The sequence below is a fragment of the Drosophila sulfurigaster genome, chromosome 3 (assembly GCF_023558435.1).
Source record: "Drosophila sulfurigaster albostrigata strain 15112-1811.04 chromosome 3, ASM2355843v2, whole genome shotgun sequence".
Classification (NCBI taxonomy): domain Eukaryota; kingdom Metazoa; phylum Arthropoda; class Insecta; order Diptera; family Drosophilidae; genus Drosophila; species Drosophila sulfurigaster.
The window spans coordinates 6491054-6511557 of record NC_084883.1 but is presented as its reverse complement, the minus strand read 5'-3'; the positions used below and the strand labels follow the sequence as shown (position 1 = coordinate 6511557).

Here is a 20504-nt window from a genome sequence, read left to right as displayed (position 1 = left end):
ACTATGAACGATGCCATTCACCTGCCCCCGAGTGTCTAGGAGCAGGCTCTGTCTCACGGCTCTGACTTCCTAAATTATCTCACGTTTTCGTGTGCAAAGTTTTTGAAGAATGTTGCGGTGTGTATTTTTAATAAAACTTCAAAGTTTTGCGCTACTTGCAACGCTTTACAATGTCTCACAGACGTTTTTCTTCAGCCACTGCTTCTGGTTCTACTTCTGTTTCAGTTTTGAAATTCTTTGTCACGAAACATTTCTCGCGTGCAACTGAAAGGAGTCGGGGTACAGTTTTTATCCATTTTCTACACACACACACACATAACACACAAACAAAATAGCGAAAAAAGCAGCAGAAATTCTTCGGGCAAGTTAGAAATTTGAGCAGACACTTTTAATGCTGTCAGATAGCATAAAGTAACTGCACTTGGCATGACCATTGGAATGGGGGAAGGCGGAATGTCTAAGACAACGGACAGGCATCTCAATAATTTTGTGGAACGCCCATGTTGTGTTTGTTGGCTTTGAGCGCCAACTTCTCAAATTACATGCCATTCAAATGTATGAAGAATTGTACGGTAAATTGTAGAATTTTACCGCTGCTCCCAAAAGTATGCAACAAATAAAATTTCCATTACAGAAAACAGAAAGAGCGTTCTTCTTAGACGATTTCCATTTTGAAGTCTTTCCATAGAAATAAAGTGAGTGTTATAACAAAAAATAATAAATATACCTTTCTTATTTATTTGCAAAACTGTGCAAACTCAGCAGACACATTTTTATATAATAATGGATTTTGTTAGCTTGAATTACAATTTTCTTGGGAATACCTGTAGAAGTAATTTTTAATATATGTGGAATATGCCGTCAGTATTTCATAGAGAAGAGATCAGCACTTTTCTGGCTTTTTTTTAAGTACGTATATTTATTTTAGTTAAAAAATTATAATTTCTCAAACATCAATTTTTCACCAAGTATTTCCACTGACTATAATTTAAAAATATACTAACATGTTTTATAACGTTAAATGAATTGATACATATTTAGTTTTTTTTTTAAACTTATAACGTTCTCTGAAGTCTTGAATTACTAGAAGTGAAGAACTCCTTAAACAAGTCAGTGAATGGATGTATTATAATTTTTATGAATTCAGCGTTTCAGTCGCGTGAAAGAGCAAGGAAACGAACTCCGGCAATGGCAACCAAACCGCATTGTGCAATGCATTTTGTGTTGGGAGGATTTGGGGTATGAAACATGGCAACATAAATTGCAATGGCCCTGAAACGAACTGCTTGCATGTAGATGTTTGACTACAGATATGAAACAGAATCATGCAACATGTGCAAGCCTCCAAGCAAAATGCTAATTAAAAAGCATTCCGGTGTGATGAGTGAGATGATAAGAGAAGAGCGCCAGGAGTATATAGTAGAGTCAATACCAATAAAGCAGTACTTCAACATCGACATCGGCATCGGCATCCGATTTGCATGAAATTAAATAAAATGGCATATTTTCAATTTGATGCAGAGGAATCAGAGCCCAGATGTAGTTCAGTAGATAAATATTCAATACCCGATTGACGAGCACTATGCACAAGAAGAAGCAGCAAAAACTGAATAAGAAGAAGACTGCCATAAATGTCCAAGCGGTTCACAAATGCAAATATCGGGATGCCTTTCATAAATTATGCAAGCGACTTCAAATTCGAACTAGGCCCATAGTTTCGCATAGTCAGCTTGGAAAAACTGATGTTGACCCAACTCAGAAGGAAGGAAAACTTCCTTCGTGTGCGTTTGTGTGAGTTTGGATGGCCAACTAAATGGACATTTTGGAGTGTGTTGAGGAGGTCACTCTTAACATGCTTTTAAAAGTTTGCTCCATTCCGTGGGGACTGAAATATTCATACATTTTATATAGACACCACACACAATCACGCATTCACTCGTAGTTACGTAGTTACCAAGCCTATGTCACAATAAAAGTCAAAAGCTTTTCGTGCCGTAATTAATGTAAATCCCCATTCTCAGAACTTTCGAATGTTGCAGCTGCAGGACGCTAGTGGGCGCCAGTTGTGTATGCACATGTAATTGATTTTCTGTTTACGCACACTCAACTGGGGGTAACACGGTGACAGCTCTTAAAGGGAGTCAAGGGGTGCGGATATCGTAGTTGTATGTGCGGTATGTCAAACAGCACGCTTCCTGTGTACTGCTTCCGGTTATTTCTTGTTATTATATTTCATTGCGTACTCGCATTCGCATTGTAAAAACAAAACAAAAAAAATGAGAAAGCAAAACTTTTCATTGAGAAGGCGCAGAGCAAGTTTTGTGTGATAGAGATGAGATGAGGTTGCTGGAGAAGGGGGACAAGGGGGAAGAGCAAATTCTTGGTAGAAGGGCACATGCCAACACTTGTTTTCTGTTAAGTGATTTAGGCAAAGTTTTACCCTTCGCTACCCGTTGGCTGCTGTCAGGCAGCCCGTTTCGTTTGGCATTTTGGTTAGACGACACGCTCGACATGAACTTAGGCAGGCCGTGGGGGAAGGAGGGGGAATCAAGTGAAAAGTGGGCGTGTTGCGGTGTACAGCTGCTTTGGTGCGGTGTTATTTGAAATATCGGAAATGTTTTACAAAACTTTTGCCAGTGCTACAACTTGGCTGACTGAATGGCTGCCACATAATCGCCGTCAAGTGAAATTCATTTTCTTGACAAACAACATGAACTTCAAAGACCCCGTTTCCCACATTCCACAGAGCCTTCCTCCCCCCTCCTCCCCACCATTACCGCATTACCCTAGTGCCCCAGTAGTTCCATGTTCATTTTTCGCGCTTGTTGCTGTCTTTTCTGACAAGGAAATTGAAAGGCTGTATGTTCGAGTACAAACTCGTGCGAGAATAGTTTTGCTGATTAACTGCGGCTACAAATTTCTTTAACTTTCTAATTAAAAACTATTTTGCCATAATACTACAACGTTTTTACTACACATTCTTTCAACTTGCAATAATTTTCAAATCATTTTATTGCCAAAATACCCCATTATGAGGGAGAATACGAAATTCGCAGCGGGTGCAGTTATCGCCAAGTTATGCGTTGATTGCACATTTTCAATTTGTATCTCGATACTCGTTTGTGCACAGAGCGTTATCAAGAATACGAATGGCCACAACTGGTAATGGAAAAGATGAATCTTAAGTGAAAAGAAGAACATTGATTTCTAATTCACTATTAAAAACTATAAATGCTTATAAAAATATTTATAAATTTAAAATGTATCAATAATTCCAAAAACTGTATGTTGGACAATTTTTAAATGAAGTAATATTCTATAATGTTTACTTTATGATTATTTCAAAGCAATATTAATCGGTAGTTGTGTAGACCACGATTTTTGTATTTATTGACTTCTTCATATTGGAGTGAAGAGTATTTGAAAGTCAATCGATTTCAACTATCGTTTTCTGGGTTGTTTCTCTTACCGTTTGATGTTCTTCTTGTCACTCACAGTGACAGAGCTCAGTGCAGTCAGCTGCAAAGTCAGCGCCATTTAAATTTCGCTCACGTTTGCCGGCGGATGAACTGTAGCAAAAGACGCGAATTACGCGAATTGAAAAATCAACGGATGCCGATCTGTGGATGCCAGACTAGCAACTGTCATTGCCATCCTGAGTTGCAATCGGCCAGCTAGTAACTGCAATCAGATGCAATTAGAGCACCAAGCCCTCCGTCCAAGTGTAGAAGAAATGACAATAAAGTTCAATTGAAAATTGTGAGCGCAAAAAAAAGTGTAAGTGATTTTTAGCTTTCACTTTAGAGCATTTGAATTTGGGTCAAGTATATTGATGACAAGCAGCTTAAGCATAGTTAATACAATATATTGCTGACATATCGTACTATAACTACAATACAGTTGCGAGTGCATTGACGAAATGTAATTATTTTAATGCTCAGCTTTTCGCATGATTAAATTGGGTATTGATTACACATTCAAGTGCGCATCCAACCACTCAACTGGATGACTGTTCTACAAGTCTTTTGAGTTTCTCCTATGGCCCACTTGTTTGCATTTGCAAAAAAATGTTTACAAAAACATCGAATGTTAAGCATTTTGTTGTCATTTTGCTGAAGATGTTTTTCGAGCGTAAAGCAAAATTTTTGAAATGCATATTTGGGTCTTGAGTAAGCATCGTTCAATTTAAATTCTTCACAAATTGATTGATGGCTGAAATAAAGGGTGCGCCAAGATAAGAGAATTGTGTTCTAGATGTCTTACCTTTTTTACTCCTTTCGGATTTCTTATTAACTTAGCGAGATTATTTTGATTTTCGCTACTCAACTTAAAGCTAAGAATTTAGTTTATGGTAAAATGGCTTCAATCTAGACGCATTTTATTTAACCAGCCGCATCAAAAATGTATCCTTGGTCAATTTATTATTTACCTTGGTATCCAAGGAGTTACGTCTGCTTTATGGTTGCTAGAGCACTTGAGATGCAAGTAATTTAACTTCAAGTGCACTTCAGAAGTTGTGGCAGATGCATTTATTAATGCAACTGGCATTGGAATTGCAATGTTCGATGGTTGACGAGTATGAAAACAACGACATCGACAATGAGAATGAAAATGACATCGTTATTTTATATCCACATGGATAAGCATACATTTTACACTCGCCGCAGACTAATGAGTGGGCGTGGCAGCGGCAAAATACTCGTGCCTTAAGAGCGACGCAGAGTAGCTCATAAATCACATTGCAGCAGCAGCAGCAACAGCAACTTTGTTGCTTGAGTTTCAAGTTATTTCGGTGGGAATATTTCATGTGCAGCGCTTAGTAAAAGCCATGCCCACCAAGGATTAGGCCAGGATGATATACGCTCCCGGCGCGTGAGCAGATTGCGCATCCAGCTACTATATGCCATAAAGGAAAAGCTAAAGGTATATGTGGCCTCCTCCTCCTTATCCTCTACCCGATTGCCACACACACTCTTGCCGCCTCTGCTCTTTTTATGACAACGCCCATCAAGCCTGCTGAACTCCATTGCCGTTTTGGGCGAGGGCGGCACTCGCTGGCGTTGATTGTGTGACGCCACTGTCGCATAAAGTCAGCGCCAGGTGGCGCCAATCTCAGCGAACACCTATGTATATGTGTGTATGTGTGGGCGTGCATACAACTGCGTGTGTGTGGGTGTTGTGTCTGCAGGTGTCTCCACATTAAAAGCCATAAAAGATTCATAAAATGCATTTCGCACACCGAAACCAAATATGCCGCAACATTCACGACGCCACATCCATAAATACGAGCCGTACACGGACCAAAACTCCCTACAACCTTATACACACACATAAATTTTAAAGTTTGTAATGTGCAGGTGTACATAAAAAGTATTTACGAGCACCGGCTTGTGCCAATGTGAATCTCACACACTCGTTGTACTCACACTGGTAGCAGTACTTCCATTCATCCTAGAGCTTCTTAAGACCCTTCTTTGTATGATGACCAGTTTGCATCGCAACCCTAATGAAAGTATTAACACAATGTTCCCTAAATGACAAGCATCCTACATCTAGTCTATGCTATGCTTATTGCAATGGCTGAAGAGGCGCTTTATGGAGCAGCTTAAAACCCCAAAATAATATTTTAATACGTTGGTAAAAGAACAAAATGGAAAAAAAATAAAAATGTAAAAGAAATAATAGCAAATAGTTTATATTATGTTTCAGCTTATTCATTTTTTAAAGATAAAGTAATAAAATGATACAAAAATTATGAAAAACGCTTGTATTATATTTACAAAAGTACTCTATAGTACTCCATATCCGAGTGTGTATGTTAATAATAATACAAATATTTTGCGATCGATTCTATTGTTTAGCAAACATGGAAATTTTATTGGCAAACTACACTCAAAGTATTTGAACCTTAAAACTGATTGGAGTAATATTATCCGGTGAATATTCCCATTCCATCTATGTCGAATGCACTTGATGACGTTTGAGAAAATCGCTTATGAAAATCTCATCACGTACGCGACATTCGCCAATTGCTGAAAATTGTGCACAAATTATATCAATTTTAAAACGTAATCATTGAAACTTATCAATTTTGTTGCCACCCAAGCTAGCGCGTTGGCTGTAACAGACAGAGAGACAGCGATACAGACAGACATATCCGGCCAGACGGAGACGTTGTAAAATGTGAAAATCAAATATTTATGATACTTTTGAGCACAATTTCTGGCCTTCGGCAAAAGCAAACTACAAATTTTCATCTGACGCCATCTTTCGAATATTTCTTTCGTACTGTTCACTTTACTTCAACGTTTTGGTTGTTGTTGTTGTATTCTTTCATTTGCCCGTTGTATCCACGGTTTTGCCTTCGGATTTATGTGCGTGCCTTTTGGAAAATTCAATTTAATTTTCATTTTTCTTGCACGGGCTGCGGGATTTCCTATGAATTTTTGAGAATGCGCACCGTGCCAGGATGCTGGCATATTTTTTGTAAGTCATAATCCAAATTTGAAGGCGCAGCCAATGCCAGCATATTGGAAATTCCGACCAGCAGTTGCAATGATCATTACAATTTCTCTTGTAACTTTGCAAAGGTTTCTCTGCAAATTTCTCTAACTTTAAAATATATTTTAGTATTAAAAGTGCCTGCCAAATTTGGCTTCCATTGAAAGCAATTTCTAAGTACAAAAATTGGTTTTGATCTTATGTGTTTGATATGATGATTATTTGCAATATTAGCCACATTCTCTTAAATATTGTCCTGCATTAATATACCTGTAATAGTTGTTCAGAAAATATTTTAGCTTATAAGGATTAGTAATGCATTGGTTGAGGGTATCTCTTTGTCGAACCCTCTGGTCAATAATGTTCGAACTTATCCTGACATCCTTAAGGAACAAGATAAGTACATAAGTATATTTGTTTGCTTGTATTGATTTCAAACTTTACCCATCCAGCTAAAGTCCGTTGGACACTTTAAGCCAATTGAGTCAAAGAAATAGACAGGACATTCATCTGACCGCTTCATGTAAAGCATTTGTACATATTATTGTAATTGGGGCCATTTTACGGGACATGCACTCAGCCACTTTCGATATACATAGATCAGATCCAATTGAAGTTGCATTTACCACTCGAACACGACGCACGATGCATACACAGTGAGCTCCTCTCCCTCTTTCATCCTACACTCTCGGTAGCGTGTCAGAAGGCAACACTCAGTGAGTCGATTGTTGTCCTTGTCGTGCTGTTGGTTTTGGCTTCCAACTAAAGCTGCTGCAATGCATTATGCTAAAATGTCAATGCAAGCTTATTGGCGTTACGCCCGTCCGTCTGCCAGTTGGCAATGCATATTGGACCCCGGATAAAACAGCGACTTATGCTAAACTGACAGCCGGCAGCCCATCAGACCAGTGGCAGGAGCCATAGCCGAGAGCCAGAGCCAAATACAGAATCGTTGTATTCTCGTGCTCGTGGAAAATTGAATGCAAGCTCGTTTATTTTGTTGCCATTTGCCATTGTGGCAAAGAATTGACGCTCCATCGAGCTCTGCGATGCTATACGATGCGATGCCGTGACTCTGCGACAGGATTTGTCAGTGTCGTTGGGCGAGGACAAGGAGCCAAGTTATAAATGCCTGGCAATCGCAACACAAAGGAATCCTGGCATGGCATTACCCATTACCCTTTCCCCATTACTACTGTCATTCCCAAAGTCCATAGAAACATCCACACACTTTATGAAACTGGCATTATCGCTCTGCTTGTCTGCAATTACACATACCATTGACAAGAGAAAACGATACAGTTCTGCTTGTAGTGGATGGACACCTTGTCGCTTCTTACCCTCCTGCACCTGTTATTGGGTATTTGGGCTTTTTATTACACATTCAGGACATCGTTAGAGACACCCAGACCCACCAGATATACACCTCTCTACATACATACCCACACTACAAATATAGCTAGAGTTGAGTGTGCTCGACTGTGAAATACCCGCCATTCATTTTAAATAAAACGATATTTAAAAAAAAAAAAAAACAATTTAATATAACGTAATAATACTAAAATATACTGAAGGATATTATTGGAATATACTACTAGGTTCAACATATACAGTAGAGTACAAAATATACCAGATTGTCAACCAAATCAACTAAGACCCTAAATTATTTCGTGGAAAAAATAATGAGTGCTCTCAAAAAAAATTATTGTTCTATATTTTATAGTCTGAGATCCAGTGTTTCATCCCGACAGACGGACATGGCTTTATCGTCTCGGCTGTTAACGCTGATCTAGAATATATATACTGTATGAGATCGAAGACGACACCTGTTACATACGAATCCTGTACGCACAAGTTATAATACCCTTCTACCTTACGCGGGTAGCGGGTAAAAAAATCAGACCCAAGCAGCTTCAAACTGAATCTGTGTCTGCCTGTCAAAAGCATATTGTGTTTTCTTTGGCCGCTGCCTCATGAATTGCTCTACTTCATGTTGAAAGAATGTAACTACATCCACAGCCACACATTCATAGATGGATACGCACGTATAAAGCCGCACACAATCCGAGTGTGCAGATCGATAAAAGAACCTTAAAGTCGTTGGCTTAAAGCGTCTCATATCGAGTTTCAACAACTCTACTTACGATAAGAATATTAAGCTTTCTTTGTTTAGCAACTTGATTTAATTTAAAATTAATACAATATATTAATAAATAATCTACATATACACAACAACTAATTTCAATATTCTTGAAAATTTGTATTATTTATATTGGTTTAAAAGTTTTTCAATGTTGTAAATAATTGAAATATTATTTAATTACATTTATTTATGCCTACGAATATTTCAATTCATACTGGATGAGAACTATGGAATTTATGATAATTGAATTTGTCATTGAAATAGCTACTGTTTTATTCATATCGTAGAGTCCAAGGATGGGAATCTTAAGGGGATGGTGTGCTAGTTGAAGTTGAAAGCTTTCGAACTATTGGAAAACTTTAGATAGAAAATATTTGTGTAATTCGTTAAGCATACATACGACCGCCTCGAGTCTCTGATCTAATCCGATGGCAAACGACGAGTATTCGTTTAATAGCTGCTCTAATTCGTCGTGGTCATCTAGAACAGTGAATATATTATCGACGGTGATTCCAAGATCCAGAAAATAAACTCCTATTTCAATGGAAAGTAGGAGGTATACATAAGGCCCCCAACTCATTCCAGAGGTTCTTTTCAGAGCAGCGAAGGTAAAGTAGATGGTACCAATACATGACATATAAGAGCTGCTGGATAAACAAAAGCCTTGAATCCCAAAGATGATAGTCATGAGATCGATCAGTTTCTGCAATTCGGATTGTCTCTTAGCTATGGCCTCCAATTGATCAGCTAAAGTGCAACATTTGACCATGAAAGTAGCTTTTCTTCGCTCTTCTTCCAAATCACGAGTTTGAGAAAGTACTGAGCGCAGTTCTTGCTTTAACAGTATATAGTGATTATGAACATGGAGCATTATAAAATAATAATGTGATACGATGACATTAACTAGAGATGTTACCATATAAACTGCAAATATACTGATTATTAAGTTTAGAGTTAGAACAGTATGAAGCGTCAGAATACTGCCCGCCATTTGCACAACTTCCGACACAAAAATGCTTATGAATTTTCTAATAACTCCTCGTCGCATCATTCGAACAACTTGTGGTTTTTGTATTGTCAATTGTCGAACTGCATTGACTAGGTAAATAAGTCGATGACGTTGCAGCCAGCGACTAAATAAAGTTGCAATTACACAACCTACTCGCATGCCCATTACAACCAGGAAAAGATACTCATGAAGCTGGCCGGCATGCTTCCACATTATGTGCAGCAGTTCACTTTGCGTCAACAAAGGAAACAGGCAAACGAGTACCACATTGACAACTGCTGCATAGATCGTAGATTGCGTCGTGATTCGAGCGTAACCAGTTTTAGAGTCAATTTCAAAATTGAGGACACCAAGAAATCGCGAGTAGTAATAGGATATCCGTAACATCGACTGCACTATGTCGAACATTCTGATAGACTGAAGGTCTGAGCGAATAAGCTAGTCATTATTACGAGTATTCGACAATTACATTTGATGCTTTTGGGCAGATAAGATGCAATAATAAAGCTAATAAAACAACGAGCAATTACGAAATTGATTATTACAGACAGTAGCTCCCAAGAGGAGCAAACTCTTGAGGCTGAAGAACGGAGTAAAAATGTAAAACATTTGATATAAAAAACGTAAGAAAGCTTCTGTGAGATACTCGCTACCCATTTTTAATGGAAGAAAAACAGTGCGGTATTAATTTAACAATATATCAAATTAATATATCGCAAAATTTTGGTATGTTGATATACCAGAATATATACCAGATTGTTGGGCAAAGCAACTAAGAGCCTTACTTCCTGCTCATAAAAAGTATTTCTTTAATAACTTCTACGATTTATATCTGATCGAATCTGATTCGGGAATTATCGATGCGGTGGCGGAATTGGGATCTGCAAGCAGACATAACAAGTGCTGTCGAGAAACAATTATATTTCTATCTCTTATAGACAGACGGACATGGCTATATTTGGAATATTTGGAAAACTACACTATAGGTATCGCAGTAGTAGTATAAAAACAAATTAATTTAGAAGTTTTGTATATTATATTGGATTAAAACCAGAGAACTAGAAAATATTGAGCTGACCATTGCGATAGCTCTTGATTTCTTCATTTCATACATTCCTAGAACTACGATCTTCATTGGATTGCATGCCAGTTGTATTTGAAAGTTCTTAAGCTGTAATAGAAAATGTAATTATATAATAAATTCGAGTTCAACGTAATGTTTGCTTACAGTTACTTCCAATCGCTCATCCAATCCATTACGAAACACCGTGTGATTAGAGAGCAGATTCACCAACGTTGCATGCACTTCGTGAATGGCATATGTAATGTGAACGGTAATATGAATGTCTGTGAAATAACATACAAATTCAAGTATGATCAGAACTCTTCCCCAGAAAGTTAACATGCCATTAACTTCAGAGGATCGTAGTTCGGTAAAACAAAAGTAGACAAGTGCTACTGAGGACATGTAATAACTTGCGCCCATCGTAATAATCTGTAGCCCGAATATGCTCGTTATTTGCTTGACCAGTGCTTGGAGCTGAAATTGTATTTCAGCAATAACATCCAACTGATCAGCAAGTTCACAGCATTTAATTGTGAAAACTCCTTTGCGACGTTCAGTTTCCAAGGAACGTATCTCATTCAGCAAATCGCGAAGTTCTTCGTTGATAAGAATGTAATGGCCGTGGATGTTTAATAGACCGAAGTAATACTGTGAAACTATAATATTGACTTGTGCTGTAATTGTTGAAATAACTGCGATGGTGAAAAACATTTGAAGAGTAAGTGATTCATGAAGGATAACGAAGTTGATTAACATTTGAAATAACTCCGACAATGTGATGCTCACGACTTTGGAAATAACTCCGCGTTTCCACAATCTCATAACGTGTGGTTTTTTGTGCGCAAGGCGTTGAAAGGCATTGACCAGATTAACGTAACTTGGACGTTGCCACCAACGAGTTATTAATGTAACTATTACGCACAGCATGCGTCCAGCCATAATGGCGAGGAAAAGATACTGATAAATTCGACTGGATCGCGACCAGAATAAAAAAACCACTTGATGATTGGATAGCCAGTACAATATAGCAATAGTTAACATATTTTTGAATGCGGTATAGATAGTTGCTCTTTTAGTTACTCGAGCTAGACCTGTCTTTAAGTCAATCTCGAAATTTATTACGCCCATTAATCGCGCGTAGTAGTAGCAATTCGTTAATATCTGCTTCACTAAGTCAAACATTGCAAAACACTGAATGTTTTAATATAACACTAAGTCAATAAGGCTTACAGTGAAGGATGATATGACGGTATTAAGATTATCCTATAAAATATCGTAATTGAAAGTCCACCCAGAGGATTCCAAATTTCATCATATATTCAGCAATTAAAGGGAAATAATATGATCCGCCTGCCCGTGTATATGGTTGTGTGGTAACACCTAGATCTCTGATACTATAAAACATAAAGCACCTATTTTTAAATACGAGATCCATAAGGTAGGACTGTATTATAATGTAGTTCTCAAAGGAAATGTTTGTACTTGACTAAAAATGCATCATCATTAGAAATTAGTCGCTAGGATTTAGCTATTTAATATTACAAGATGTAGAGCTAGAACTGCGATAGTTTTTTTTTAAATATACCAAATAAATATAAATATACAAAAATACTAAAATATACCGAAAGCTTTATATGTACATATGTATTTGGTATATCAATATAGCACTGCATTTAAAATATATCATAGGGTACGAAATATACCATATATAAATTGAATTTGTATTGATAACCAGAGTGGAACTAAGATAAGTTAGTCATAAGACTAATGTGTACCATTGCAACCTTCCAGCACTACAAATAAGCAGACCCAGATGGCATATCACCAGTCACCAGTCCACCTTGAATAATGCATAGCAGTTGGTTACTTACCCAGTGCATCGAGTAGAACTATGGTGGTCTTCATCCCCAAGGCAGGGAAAACAAGTAAGAAAGCTACAGTCGAGTGTGCTCGACTGTTAGATATTCGCTACCCTTTCTGAATAAATCAAAATTATGCGGTATTATTCTCAAAACATATCAAAATAATATTCCACACAAATAGTAAAAAAGAATATATGGTACTACATTCAAGATATACAATAGAGTGCAAAATATACCAGATTGTCAGCCAAAGAAACTGAGACGCCTGGTAGGTATTGTTTAATAACATCGATATTTTTTATCTGATCGTAACTAGCTTTAAATTACTTTTGTTATTCGAGCTTTGACAATTTGTGGGGGCGGAAGTGGGCGTGGCAAAAATTTGAAACAAATTTGATATGCCTGCAAACATAACAAGTGATGTCGAAAAAAATGTATAGCTCTATCTCTATATCTATTTCTAAGTGTTCATACTGACAGACAGATAGACGGACATGGCTAGATCAAATGTCCATCAGATTTATTAGCTAAAGATCGTTGCTATTGAAAATGATGGGAGGGCCTGCAGATTATAGAATATGGAACACATAAATTAAGGAGTTCCCGTTGCAGCAAGCCTAAATTGATGTAATTTATTACAAAGAGATCACCATAAGTGCCTTTCTACATATATTTATGAACCTCCAAGTAGGAGTAACATAACACAAAAGGTACTGTCGTTATGACGCCCACAAAGGTTTGTCCCCAAGGAAGGCTTTAATTTTTCTGGAGTCTTCTAGGTCGACGAACTACTAAAAAAAATTACCCAGCAGAGGTATTCGATGTCAAAACTTATTATTATTATTATTATTATTAAGACTTTAGAAAGATATGGCAAGTGACTGACATAGAAGGCATGAACCCATTCAAACTTCGTTAATTCAGCCAAGAAATAAAATTTATGGAAGAACTGTAGGCTTAGAATCGATACAATAGATTTTACAGGTCGCCGTAAACTTTTCCCAAAAAATAATAATAATTTATTTAATAATAATAGCAATAGCCAAGTTAAAGCCAATAATTAGAAAAAAATAGCATATCTGCAAAAACCCAATAAAAAATATAAAATAGGGAAACTTTATAAATAATTTCAATCAATTTTCGTTTTAAATGCATTTTTCTCTATTTGGCTTATACGAACATTTTACTTTTTACAAATTACTTTCTTGTTATATTTATTTATTTATAAAATTAACACTCACTTATTAATTGCATTATTATTCAATCAAATTTGTTTATGACTACGAATATTTCAATTCATACTGTATGAGAACTATGGAATTCAATATAATTGAATTGGTCATTGAAATTCCCATCGTCTTATCCATATTGTAAAGTCCAAGGATAGGAATCTCCAAGCGATGGCGTGCTAGTTGAAGTTGAAAGCTTTCAAACTATTGAAAACATTAAAATTGAAGATATTTTTATAATTTGATAAGCATACATACGACCGTCTCGAGTCTCTTATCCAATCCAATGCCAAACGACGAGTATTCTTCTAGTAACTGCTCTAATTCATCGTGGTCATCTAAAACCGTGAATGTATTATCGATGGTGATTCCAAGATCCAACAAATAAACTCCAATTACAATACCGCTTAGCATGTAGACATTAAGCCCGCAAGTCATTCCTGCGGATCTTTTTATAGCAGAGAATGTAAAGTAGATGCTTCCAATACATGATATATATGAGCTGCTGGCTATACAAATGCCTTGAATCCCAAAGATGATAGTCATAAGATCGACCAGTTTCTGCAGTTCAGATTGTCTCCTAGCTATGGCCTCCAGTTGATCAGCTAAAGTGCAACATTTGATCATGAAAGTAGCTTTTCTTCGCTCTTCTTCCAAATCACGAGTTTGAGAAAGTACTGAGCGCAGTTCTTGCTTTAACAGTATATAATGATTATGAATATTGAGCATTATAAAGTAATAATGTGATATAATGACATTAACTAGTGCTGTCACCACATATAATGATATTATGGTAACGATTAAGTTAAACGTTAGAACTGCCCGAAGTGCCAGAATACTGCTCATCATTTGCACTACTTCCGACACTAATATACTAGTGAATTTTTTAATAACACCGCCTCGCCACATTCGAATAACTTGTGGTTTTTGTATTGTCAATTGTCGAACTGCATTGACTAGGTAAATAAGTCGATGACGTTGCAGCCAGCGACTAAATAAAGTTGCAATTATACAACCTACTCGCATGCCCATCACGACCAGGATGAGATACTCATGAAGCTGTCCAGCATTCTTCCACAATATATGCAGAAGTTCACTTTGCGTTAGTGAAGGAATCAGGCAAACGAGTACCACATTGACAACTGCTGCATAGATCGTAGATTGTGTCGTGATTCGAGCGTAACCAGTTTTAGAGTCAATTTCAAAATTGAGGACACCAAGAAATCGCGAGTAGTAATAGGATATCCGTAACATCGACTGCACTATGTCGAACATTCTGATAGACTGAAGGTCTAAGCGAATAAGCTAGTCATTATTACGAGTATTCGACAATTACATTTGATGCTTTTGGGCAGATAAGATGCAATAATAAACCTAAAAGAGCAATGAGCAATTACGAAATGGATTATTACAAACAGTGGGTGACAGTCATAAGAGGAGTAGATTGCTAAGGCTGAAAGAAAAGAGTTCACAAATGATATACAAAACAAATTTATTTAGAAATTTTTTAAATTATATTGAACTAAAACCATGGAACTAGAAACTACTGAGCTGACCGTTGCAATGGCTCTGGATTTCTTTAATTCATACATTCCTAGAACTACGATCTTCATTGGATTGCATGCCAGTTGTATTTGAAAGTTCTTAAGCTGCAATAGAAAATGTAAATATATAATAAATTCGAGTTCAACGTAATGTTTGCTTACAGTTACTTCCAATCGCTCATCCAATCCGTGACCAAACACCGTGTGATTAGAGAGCAGTTTCACCAACGTTGCATGCACTTCGTGAATGGCATATGTAATGTGAACGGTAATATGAATGTCTGTGAAATAACATACAAATTCAAGTACGATCAGAACTCTTCCCCAGAAAGGCAACATGCGAGTTACTTCAGCAGATCGTAGCTCGATGAAACAAAAGTAGACAAGTGCTACTGAGGACATGTAATAACTTGTGCTCATCGTAATAATCTGTAGCCCGAATATGCTCGTTATTTGCTTGACCAGTGCTTGGAGCTGAAATTGTATTTCAGCAATAGCATCCAATTGATCAGCAAGTTCACAGCATTTAATTGTGAAAACTCCTTTGCGACGTTCAGTTTCCAAGGAACGTATCTCGTCCAGCAATATGCGAAGTTCTTCGTTGATAAGAATGTAATGGCCGTGGATATTTAATAGACCGAAGTAATACTGTGAAACTATAACATTGACTTGAGCTGTAATTGATGAAATAGCTACGATGGTGAAACTCATTTGAAGTGTAAGAGATTCGTAAATTATAACGAAGTTGATTAACATTTGAAATAACTCCGACAGTATGATGCTCACGACTTTAGAAATAACTCCGCGTTTCCACAATTTCATGACTTGTGGCTTTTTGTGTGCAAGGCGTTGAAAATCATTGACTAGACGAACGTATCTTGGACGTTGCCACCAACGAGTCATTAATGTAACCATTACGCAAAGGATGCGTCCAGCCATTATGGCGAGGAAAAGATACTGATGGAGACGTCCGGATCGCGACCAGAATAAGAAAACCACTTGATGATTGAATAACCAGATCATTACTGTAATAGTTAACAAATTTCTCAACGCGGCATATATAGTTGCTCTTTTGGTTATTCGAGCTAGACCTGTCTTTAAGTCAATCTCGAAATTTAGTACGCCCATAAATCGCGCGTAATAGTAGCAATTCCCCAATACGTGCTTGGTTAGGTCAAACATTGTAGAACACTGAAAGTCTTAGTATTCCACAGTAAGCAAACTGTTCTATAAAAGTTGTGACGCAAGCAGCGCGATGAAATGATTACATTGATTATCAAAAAAATAATTGAAATGAGTACACAAAAAGAAATTATGAATTCAATCATATACCAACCCAATTCGATCCGAAAAGGAACTTTAGGAGGTTCTAGCTTCCAAAATTAATGAAATTATTGCTTTGCAGAGAGATTTGCTCTACTTTGGTGATATGAACCTATTATACCGCTATAATTTGTTTTTATTCAAAATGGATAGCGGGTATCTCACAGTCGAGCACACCCGACTGTAGCTTTTTTGCTTGTTCGCAAATCATAAAGACTATTGATATTATTGTATATACCAAAATTCTAACTATATATACCAAAATGCTATCTATAAAACAAGTAAGAAAGTTACAGTCGAGTGTGCTTGAAAATATTGCGGTATTATTTTCAAAATATACCGAAAATACTAAAAAATACTAAAAATATACCAAATGGCATGTTTGGTATATCGATACAGCACACCATTCAAAATATACCATTGACGGCACAATGTACCAGATTGTCGGCCAAAGCAACTAAGAGCCCTAGTAAGTAGGCGTTTATGCCCATACAAGAGTATTTCTTTAATAACTTCCACAATTTTTATCTGATCGCAACCAAATTTTCAGGAATCATAACTACTATAGTAATTATAGTATATACCAAAACTCTAGCTTTAAATTTACGCATGTTATTCAATTTTTTTTTGATTTGCGGGGGCGGAAGTGGGCGTGGCAAAAATTTGAAACAAACTTGATCTGCGTGCAAACATACATAACTAATGCTGTCGAAAAATTATAGCTCTATCTCTTATAGTCTCTGACAGACGGACAGACGGACATGGCTATATCGTCTCGGCTGTTGACGCTGATCAAGAATATATGTATATACTTTATAGGGTCGGAGATGCCTCGTTCTACCTGTTACATACATTTCCTGCCGGCACAAAGCTATAATACCCTTCTACCCTATGGGTAGCGGGTATAATTACACTTGGTATTCAATTTTTATCGATTTACGGGGACGAAGTGGACAACCGACGTACAGCTGGACAGACGGACTTGACAGTTGACGCTGACTCCTTATACCTGTCACATACATTTCCTGCCGGCACAAAGTTATAATACCCTCTTTACCCAATGGGCGGCGCGAATAAGTATACCGAAAGCTTCATTTTGGATATCAATATACTCTTTACTAATATAAACTTTAACCAATATACGAGTATATCAATATACTCTTTATCAACATAAATTTACCAAATTGTAAACCAAACCAATTAGGACCAGACATTAATATTATTTCTTAAACACCACTGATAATTTTTAGCTAATCGCAACAACATATTATTTTATGTGCCAAAAATCTACTCGATTATGACTCTACAGGCAGAAGGAGACATCTCGGACCTCATAAAGTATATAGAAACTAGAAATATAATTTTAATTTTTTTCGACACTTCTGGCCACACAAATCTAAAATACTCGAATAGCAATCGTAATCTTGAAGCTATAGTATATACAATAATAATTACTGTGTATATGATAATAATATTTAATAATTACAATAATAAGTACATTATTTAGTTTGCGATTTTATGAAAATTGCTGAAGTTATTGACTATGTGGAATACTTTTTAATATATGGTATATTTTAAATCTATTAATATGGCGATATACCAAATATAGTCATAGATATTTATTTTTGTATATTAATTTGGTAAATTGTAGAAAGTGGTTTTATTGAAAATCGGTAGCGGCTATTTGACAGTCAAGAACATTCGACTGTAGCTTTCTTACTTGTTTTTTTCAATAACGTATTCTGATTTTAAGCAATAATATGGTTCAATTCGAGAATATGTGTATGAACTGAAATCAAGAGCACATCATTACAGTCTACAGCAGCTGACATACTTATGTACCCTACGTGTCGAGGACAATGTGAAAGTCATTAATTACACGGTGCTTTCATTTTCCATGTCATATGCGACAATGACTTTTCCAGATGGCTATTCAAAGCTTTTCATCACAGAGATCCACACAAGCACATACATACAACAGACTTGATTTGAGGCTTTCGTCGGCCATTTTCCACAATCCTTATACGTGTATTTTTCATTTCCGCTTCGGCGTTGCGGCATTTCCGTTCATTTTTCACATATTTTACGGCGTCGAGACTTTGTTCATGTGTGCAAAGAGTCTCGCCAAGTACGTAGCAAATGAAAACTCGCTTTGCTCTTTCTTTTCTTTTTGTTTCGTTTCTTTCCTTTTTCTTTTGCTATTGCCGTTGCCGTTGCCGCTGCCTTTCATTTCATTTTCTTTCTTTGCAATTCATTTTTCATGTCGCCATCGTGGTCGTGGCCCTTGTGAATGTCGCTGCCGTTGTCGTTCTCGCTGTCGCTAGCTTTGCTTTAAAGCTTTTCGTAATCCTTTTAGAAATTACGTTTCTCTTTTCAATATTATGTTTTACTCCTGTGCACTGGGCCACATTGTCAATATTTTGAACAATGAGCTGAGCTTGGCTGGCTAGCGAAGGAGCTGCTCCGGATGTGGTTGTCGCCATGGCCAAGCATTAATCTTAAGCGCAATGCCACTCACCTGAGCCCTAAGCACGGTGTTTCTCGAGGCGATAGAAGCTTGCAAATACCCAGGGGCAGTGCCTTTTAGTGTTTGGATTTAGCTGGCAGCAACAACAATAATACAAAACTACAAGTTGCAGGCGCCATAAGGAGTCATAAACCACTCAGTGGCCAAGTGAAAATACCGCAAATATTTGCCGCTAACCAACTCGCCAGCAAAATCTCACTCCATCTTCTAGATTTCAATGTATGTAGTACTACTTCTCACTAGTTCCCACAAACACACTCCTGTTCCCCAATGTCTTTCTCGCACTCGCCCGCTCTCGTCTGAGTTTGGTCGGTTTATATGTGCTTTACTCTTTCGCCTTTTGATATATGGCCAAAGCCATCGCATCCACCTTTCCAAATTGCCTTTTTTTGGGTAGTGTGAAGCGTCGACGTTACGTCCTCAACAGCCTTGGCAGTTGGTTCTGGCTTGGTTTGTGCGGGTAAAACCGAAAGTGCTGCCATTTATTTTATTGCCACCTTGGCGAGAGCTGTTGCGGCTCTGACTGCGGCTGCAGCTGCTTCGTTTGTTCAGGTGGACAGCTCCACAATTCGACAGACAGACAGACAGACGAACGGACGGATTGGCGAACCGACAGTCGAGGCAATGAGTAAAAACTTTGAAAGCTGCCATAAAATAAACGGAAAAACGGAGTGACCCAAATGCTGTAGTGTTCGTATTTTTATGCTATTTGGATTTCTGGCTCGCCATTTTTATGATGGGATTTTTAACGAAATTTGCTTGTCTAAATTGGAATTGGAATGGATGGGAAGTAACCACAGTGTTAGCAAGGTTAAGCTACTCATCAGCTATTGGTAATCCACACATTTACCTTTCAAACTCTGTCAGCAATTGAGCCAGCAATTCCCAATCCATAGTCCACAGTCCCCAATCCCCTATCTCAATGTGAATTTCAAGCACTTGCCAGCTCATTATGGCCAAGTTCCAAGCCAGGACATTTTGGCTCATCCCGTTCATTGGGTCGCTGGCATTTCGAGTGGCAATTTCACAACGTTGGCACTTAATGCGGCAATCCTTGGCTGAACTCAGCTGAACAGTCGAACAGCTGTGCGGCATTCAGCTTAATTGAAAAGCAATGTTCCTACATAGTTTTTGCTTAAAATGCGATTACATTAATTTCACACACCACAAAACAGATGACAAAGTCAGCACTGGGACAATACAAAAGGGTTGTCCGGGCTGCGACCGGAACGTTTGCTTGTCCACAAGCTCCAAAGTAGCCCAAACTTGTTGAGAAAACTCAAAAGGACAACACACGCAC

The 20504-nt window shown here is 37.5% G+C and overlaps 3 protein-coding genes across 3 annotated transcripts; all 3 read right to left on the bottom strand.

The window, feature by feature from the left end:
* Positions 1-10671: 10671 nt before the first annotated feature.
* On the bottom strand, positions 10672-11901 carry LOC133845368 (putative gustatory receptor 59c). The gene is made up of 3 exons (XM_062279823.1): positions 11811-11901; positions 10882-11411; positions 10672-10824 (listed from the first exon to the last, which is right to left on the bottom strand). Exons 1-3 carry the CDS (start codon positions 11899-11901, stop codon positions 10672-10674), a joined length of 774 nt encoding a protein of 257 aa, XP_062135807.1.
* Positions 11902-13861: 1960 nt separating this feature from the next.
* Positions 13862-15085, bottom strand: LOC133845364 (putative gustatory receptor 36a). The gene is made up of 3 exons (XM_062279816.1): positions 14831-15085; positions 14069-14503; positions 13862-14014 (listed from the first exon to the last, which is right to left on the bottom strand). Exons 1-3 carry the CDS (start codon positions 15083-15085, stop codon positions 13862-13864), a joined length of 843 nt encoding a protein of 280 aa, XP_062135800.1.
* A 221-nt stretch (positions 15086-15306) lies between these two features.
* Positions 15307-16377, bottom strand: LOC133845362 (putative gustatory receptor 59d). The gene is made up of 2 exons (XM_062279815.1): positions 15517-16377; positions 15307-15459 (listed from the first exon to the last, which is right to left on the bottom strand). The coding sequence occupies exons 1-2, from the start codon at positions 16375-16377 to the stop codon at positions 15307-15309; spliced, it is 1014 nt and encodes a 337-aa protein (XP_062135799.1).
* Positions 16378-20504: the final 4127 nt, after the last annotated feature.